Source organism: Akebia trifoliata, chromosome 9 (genome assembly GCF_017979445.1).
Source record: "Akebia trifoliata isolate Shusen 1 chromosome 9, ASM1797944v1, whole genome shotgun sequence".
NCBI lineage: Eukaryota > Viridiplantae > Streptophyta > Magnoliopsida > Ranunculales > Lardizabalaceae > Akebia > Akebia trifoliata.
In genome coordinates, this window is record NC_141383.1 from 14,775,108 (window position 1) to 14,782,802 (window position 7,695).

Sequence of the window (7,695 nt, forward strand, 5' to 3'; positions counted from 1 at the left end):
GAGCAATTCACAACTCTTGGGAAGGGAATGACACTTTGATGTGTCATTTTTTTTCTCACATTACCTATTTCATAGAAATGCTCTGATGTGGTCTCCTAAGTTCAACTAACCAAAGGCGTTATTGTCAACTTCAGTTAGCTCGTTGGTAGCGCCAATTGATTGTAATTGGAAGCAACATTGAGATTTCGATATGTTGTTCTCCCTAAAACAAGAAACTGGAGAGACGATAAAAGGTTCTACAAGACGATATTATAGTAGTTTATTTGAATTACCAAAACAAGCATAGACAAACCACTCCCTGCCACTAAAAAAAAAAAACAAAGGACAAAGAAGAAAAAAAGATATAAACTTGCTGGCACAAGAAGGAAAGTAGAGATACATTATAGAAGAATGATCTTATTTCGGAGGCATTGGTGGAGTTTGCACTGCTGCAAGGTTACTTTCCAACATCTTCAATATCGGAGTTTGCAATGTTGCAAGGTTTCCTTCCAACATCTCCAATACTTTTCTCATTTCAGGTCGATTAGAAGGATCTTCTTCTATGCACCGAAAACCAACTACACTCATCTTTATTACAATTTCTGTATCTTCTTCAGTCATAACTTGAAGCAATCTTTGATTCCCAGATTGAACAACACGCTTCTGGATCCATGTTGATATATATGTATCACTAGCGTTTGCTTCTAAGTAAAGGTTCTTTGTTCCTCCGACCATTTCAAGCACCATCGTTCCATAGCTATATACATCCAACTTACGAGTGACTTTTCCATATTTTGGATCTCGCAATTCTGGCGCAATATACCCTGGAGTTCCTCTAGCATGCTCTACTGACACTGTATTCTTCTTTTCATGGCATAGTTTCGAGTGCCCAAAGTCAGAGATTTTTGGATGGAAATCTTGATCCAAGAGAATGTTATGAGGTTTTATGTCAAAATGTAGAATCTGAGAGTTACAACCATTATGCAAGTATTCTAATCCCCGAGCAATGCCGACTGCAATATCATATAGTTTCTTCCATCCGAGTTGAGAACGTTCCTGTAATGATTCCTCACCAAATATGAATTTTTCAAGAGATCCATTGGGCATGTACTCATAGATAAGAGCGCTTTTTTCCTTTCCAATACAGTAACCTCTCAGAGTGACAATATTAACATGACTAGTCCTACGAATGGTATCAATCTCATTTTTAAAACCTCCTTTCATTTCTTTCAACACCTTCACAGCTACCGTATCATCATTTATTTTTCCTTTGTAGACATCACCATAACCTCCTTCGCCCAATTTTTCAGTGAAGTTGTTGGTCATTTTCTTGATTTCTGAATATTTGTAACTTTTTGGACCCAAATCCTCTAAACCCGTCTTCTTCCCGAATACCAATTTAACTAAAGAACATTCCCTTCTCAAACAACAGAATATAACTACGATTGTAGCTATAAAAAATAATACACCTACGATTGTAGCTACAGCAACTGTTACATGCTTCGATGAACCTATAGGCAAAAGAAACGACCACAAAAATTAAATATTTTTTTTCTTTGGGTGTTATATATTATTATGGAAGTAAAAAGATAGTAAGAAAATAAGGTGAAAGAGAATCAACATAAAAGAAATGACTTTAACAGATATATTACCTTTGGAGGCCTTCTTTTGTACATCTTCTGCAAAACAATTAAGAAGACATAGGGTTAGTTCAAGCATGAATAAGTTAAATTCAAACTTATATGTTCATGCAATATGATTAGTAATTCAAAATTGGAAAAATTACTTAGAGGACTCTCGTGAAAGGGTTTCTTTCTAAATAGTCCTTCAGTTTTGCGTGTTAACTTGACAGGATATTTAATAAACTTTTTCTTTCTTAATGGCTTCTCGTGCTATCGAGTTCATAATTTTTACTGTTGGACTCGACGTTTTTTTTATTTAGTGTCTAATTCACATTTTTTACTGTCAAACTTACCACTATTTACTGTCGAGTTCACTACTTTTTATTTATCATTGAACTCGACGCTTTTTTTTAATTATTGTCGAGTTCACCATTTTTTAAAATAAAAAAAGTGGTAAACTTGACATTGGTAAAATCCACTCATTTTCAATTTTTGAGTTTTTTCGATTAAAATACATGGAAAGATTGACTAAAAACTTGAGATAACGACTAATTTAAATGATTTCAACCAAAAAAATGATTATTTGTCGATTTTCATATAAAAATTAAGAAAAAAATAAGTGAAAAGATCATAGTTTTTCACATACATCTTCTAAATGTTTGAAAAAATCCTTTATGATAGAATAGAGTGTTCAAAACTCGATTAAGATGTCAAAAATTCAATTTTTGAATGAAAACGATGAGTTCGAATGGTTAGAACATTCTATCGTGAGAACCATTGGAGATGAGGTCTAAGGACCATTTAGAAAAAAAAAAAAGTTAACTACATGTCCTGCCAAGCAACTACTGAAAACTTAGGGGCTATTGAGAAAGATGTCCCTCTCCAAGGGTCCTTTGGGTAATTTTCAAGTGGCTCAACGAATGTGATTTTCAATTGTACTATTTCACATTTTCACATAATAAATTTTAGTCCTGAGAGATTTTCCACTTTGGGTTGAAAAATATTTGAGTCGTGCTGGAATAACATTAAAATTGACATCGATTCCCACATCGTTGACGTGGAGGTGAGCAAAGAACTATAAATATTATTTACTCATATCTCGATGAAAATCATTTATAACTCCTTACATACATCCACATCGTCACTGTGTGAATCGATGTAAAGTTTATTCTCTCGTAAGTACCCCCACCCAAAAAAAATTAAAGACTAAAGAATTCAAGCATGATTCTGGATTCCAAAAGGAGATGTGGTCAGTAAACCTTTTTGACTTAGGAAAGTGTTTTTTTAATTTTTTTTATTTTTATTTAATAGTATTTTATTACTTTTATTTGGGTGCGCTTTGGAAGGTCTCGTTCGTGGAGGAGATCGAATTGTCTCCCGATGATTCATCTCGATAGACGAGATAAATCATTAATTTGATTTTACGATTATAACTTTATGTGGAAAAAATTATAGTTCTTTTAATTCTAGTCACATTTTAGCTATTTCGGCCAAGATTTTTAAAATATTGTTCAAGTCATCTCGTCGGGGGCGGAGCCAGGATTTTCCTCATGTGGGGGCAACCAAGAGTAGAAAAGAAAAATTGTAGGGACAATTAAGAGTGAAAAAAAATAGTTGTGGGGGGTAATTAAGAGTGGAAAAAAAATTTGTGGGGGTAATAGTGATAAATTTCTTTATCCGCTAATGAAATCTGTCGTAATAGCACATTATTCCATGGAATTTGAAAACTCTTGTGTGGGCAAGTGCCCCCACTGCCCCCACTCTAAATCCGCCCCTGCATCTCGTCACGTGAGAATATAGCCTGAGAAGGTGTTGCCATCTGTTTCAATAGTATGATAACAAGATGACTCACTCCATCCATCTTGGTAGCATGGTTTCTAAACTCGGATTGGTGTAGGGTGTTAATGGTACCCAATTACCCGATTATCCAATTATGGAGAAATATTTCAATATTCAATATCTTAAAAAAAAAAAAAAAAAAAAAACTTAACTTAATTCTAATCTCAACACTTTCTATTTTCTAAGTCAGATTTTTTTTTTTTTAAAAATCATCTTTAATTCTTTTAAAGATTAAAACACGTCATTCGAACTTCAAACAATAGAAACAAATAGAAGAATCCGACTAGTCTTACTAAGTGAGAAAGGATTTTACCATTACTAAGGGTCCTTGGACTCACCTTGAGATATAAAACAGCATGATTCAATGATTTAGAGTTGTAGAGAACAAATTTCTATTTACTTAGAAAAAAAATATTTAAAAAAAATTATTTTTCACCGTTTAATTTTAAAACAAGTTAGATTGAAGTTCAGTAGTTGTCCATTCTTAAAATCTTGGATCAAGACAGTAAAAATGTTTTTAATTTTATTCTTTTTTAATCTGAGTTTTAAGATGACATTTAGAGGACTACGGTGTTGGATTGCTAATGTTGTAATCCATTTAAGGAAAACAACCCTTAGTAATTAAGTTAAATTGTTATTATTTTTATTTTTATCTTCACAAGTACCTAATTGGTATTGGGTATTTGTTGGGTCGATTATGGTTCCAAAGATCTCATACCCGAAATCGACATCGATGTTTAAGTTCGAGTTTGATTCTGAGTTTACATGAAATCGACCCAAACCCAACCCCATTGATACCCCTCGTTTGATGTTTCGTATCGTCCATAAACGAGATCGAGTTGTCTCAGAACTCATCTTAGATGAGATAAACCATTTAACCCAATTTACAATTATTTATTCAAATATATTTATATGAAAATAATTATAAATTGTTTGTATAAAAGTAAGTTAGATTAGAAAATATTTTGTCAAAAAATCATATTTTATTTAGTAAATATAATTTAAATGCTAAAAAGAAAAAAAATTATTTTAAGAAAAATATAGAAAATTCCAAATGACTGAAATCAGAGTTTCAAAATCTCATCCAAAGCATCTCGTTAATCTCACGAGAAATGGCACATTTGAGACACCATGTTTGTCTATATCATGGTTTTTAAACTCGGTATCGCGTCTCGCCTCGTTCAGCTCTGATATCGAGTTGTCTCGGACGAGTTTTTCGATACATTTGAGACGTCTCGTGAGATAACCCGAAAAAATTGTACGTGAGACGTAAAAATCGGTCAAAAAACTTTGTGAGTTGGTCTCGTTCAGCTCTGATACCGAGTTAACTCGGGCGATACGTCTTGGTCTCGGACGAGTTTAAAAACCATGGTCTATATTCGTCTCCTTCATGAAAGATACTAAGATGACTCAAGTGAGTCATCTAGGACATGGCTCGGTCTTTAACGAGATTTGAAATCATGCATCATGATTTTTAAACTCATTCAAGATCAAGATGTATCGTCTGAGTTAAGTCGGTATCGGAGCCCAATGAAACCAACTCACAAAGTGTTATGAGACAACCGTATATCGTGAGATAAGAGAGTTATCTCAGACGATATTTTCAATTATCTCGGGTGATACGAACGAGACAGTGCAATAATGGTTTAACTCGCGAGTTAAACGAGATGTATCGGACGAGATTTTCAAAATCTTGTCTGAGTTAATCGATACAAACGAGTTAAAGCCTCAACCCTCAATTCTTTCACTCCCAAATCGATTTTTTTTTTAATTATATATTTTTTTGGATTAATTTTTATAGAAATTATTTCTAAATTTTTTGAGAATTTTTCAGATTTTTTAAATGGTTAAAAACCATTGTCTCAATGTCGAACGAGACAAAACGTATCGTCCGAGTCAACTCGTTATTGGAGCTGAACGAGACGAGACGTAATACCGAGTTTAAAAACCATGCCATGCATGGTAGTTGAAGGAAATTAACTTAAGATGAGTTGTGCTTAGATCCATACCTGATCGATTGTTGATGGAATTAGGAGGAGGAAGGATTGCATAAGTAGTAGTACAGCTCTTTGGATCAGAGCAAAAGCAAATGGGTTTAAGCGAAGTCGAATTATATCCGCATCCCCCACCCGAATCCACACATCTCTTACAGATTGCATCGTCCACCACATACTCTATATCGAACCCTTCCTTCAAAACTGTATTGAGAGTAGAAGAATTATCATCCACAGCTGATCGCAGAACCGAAACTATGCTTTTCTCACATGGAAGGTTTTGGGGCAGACTCATAGGATCCGACCCGATAAAAGCGTAAACAGCACCCATTTTATTTTCCTGACAACGGTAACGGAAATTGTTAATCGCAGAAGTGCAATGGTAGAACAAGGTGAGATTCCCATCATTGGCAGTATAATCGAAGTGAGTGAAATCGAGACTGTCATTATCAAATTTTAAAGGACAAAAACCATATAAGAAATCGATTCGGACAATTCTCATAGTTTTAGCGGTTTGATCGATACTTAGGACCCGATAAGTTTCCGACATGATCTTAATCTGAGTGAAATTATTTTGACATGTGAGCTGGAACTTGGGGTGGCCACAATAATCAGGTCGGAAATTTCCCCAGAAGGGATAAGTGATGCCTACGATGTCTCCACAATTGAATGAAAGACTGCAGTTATTATCATTGGCACATAAAGATGTTGGAAGATGGATGAAGAAGAAGAAGAAAACGAGATGAGTTAAAAAGGGAAGATTTAGCTTCATTTTGAAATTAACTTAGAGAAGAGAAGAGAAATGAAGAGAAGGATGAGAGTGAGTGTGAGATGTAAAGAGGAGAGAGAGGTCCTCTTATTGGCATAATAGAGAGGGACCCAGACGCGCTGAGTTGTATTTTCTTGGAACGTTCAAAGAAGAAGGGTTGATTCACACGCGACTTGGCTTGACTTAGAAAGAAGGAAAACAAATATAAAAATATATATATAATTCTTCTATTTCTGCACCAAATTTTACTTAGAACACCCAATTCAAAGCACTAAATCATCAAGGATGTTCTAAAACTCTATCCGAATTCAAATCCGATAATCCTATCAGATATCTGATAATATCTGATTTGAATTCAAATAATTTGTATATAAAAAAACATAATTTTTCCTTGTCAAACTGATATTTCAATATTAAAAAAAACTTATTATATGTTAAAATATTTATGTAATAAATAAATAGAATAAAATAATATATATTATATTATTTATATAAAAAATTAATCAAATAAAGTAATATATATTATATATTATTTCAAATCGGATATTATCGGATTCGAAATGTTAATATCCGAATTTGTATCTGATAAGGATTCGAACAAATAAAACTATCCAAAATCAAATTAGATATTCGAAATGTTTAGATAATATCTGATTTTTCAAATTCGAATTTGATTTTCGACTATACATTGACACCCCTAATTTCTCCGGTGTATTAAATGTACTGTAATGTGTGTCTCCTTAGGGCACATGTTAACAAATGAGTCATGTTAGAGTGAGCTCAAACTGGAATCTCATATCGTACTTATGGATATGAACCATTTCACTTGTATTTCTATGAAAAGCATCTATGGTTCTCATACACTTTCATGTCTAGAAGTGCGATATGTGGCTCCAACTTGAGGTCACTTTAGCATTATTCCAATTTGAGATGCCTTTTCTATTTTCAAACTATATGCCTCCTTTGATCTTGATGGTCTTTGAGAGACTAATAAAAATGATCGTTCTAACCTCAGTCTAGGGGATATATTTTTCGTAAGAATCCCAAACATCACCATGTTGAAGGAGAGCCTAGCATTTTCCCTTATAAAAATGACCTAAATTCTCTCATCTTGGACTTACATTCTAAGATCTTTAATTCAATCTCTTTGGGTAAGATTTATAGCCTTAAGACTAATACTATGTACTTCAAGCTTCAAATCTTAAGGCAAGATAATAGTTTTTGCAAAAGTTTAAAATTAAAAAATTTTGGGTAGAAAAAGCTAGATTTTCGACAATGGGTTAATGCAAGGTAGGAAATGAAGGATTAAAAATGTGGTTGAATAGATGAAAATTAATTGAACATATAGATTGAAGATGAGTAATTTTGAGAAGAAACAAGTATAGAAATTTTGGTGAAGTAGAAAACTACACATTTTTTGATGGAAAATAGAAGATTTTGTATAAAGGGTTAATGTCAATTTGAAAACAGTGAATTGAAAGATAAGGATACG

The 7,695-nt window shown here is 33.3% G+C and overlaps 1 protein-coding gene across 1 annotated transcript; it reads right to left on the bottom strand.

The window, feature by feature from the left end:
* Positions 1–295: 295 nt before the first annotated feature.
* LOC147394366 (LEAF RUST 10 DISEASE-RESISTANCE LOCUS RECEPTOR-LIKE PROTEIN KINASE-like 2.4) lies at positions 296–6,242 on the bottom strand. Its single transcript, XM_086454674.1, has 3 exons — positions 5,450–6,242; positions 1,632–1,658; positions 296–1,490 (listed from the first exon to the last, which is right to left on the bottom strand). The coding sequence occupies exons 1-3, from the start codon at positions 6,204–6,206 to the stop codon at positions 397–399; spliced, it is 1,878 nt and encodes a 625-aa protein (XP_086310800.1). The 5' UTR covers positions 6,207–6,242; the 3' UTR covers positions 296–396.
* Between the last annotated feature and the right edge of the window lie 1,453 nt (positions 6,243–7,695).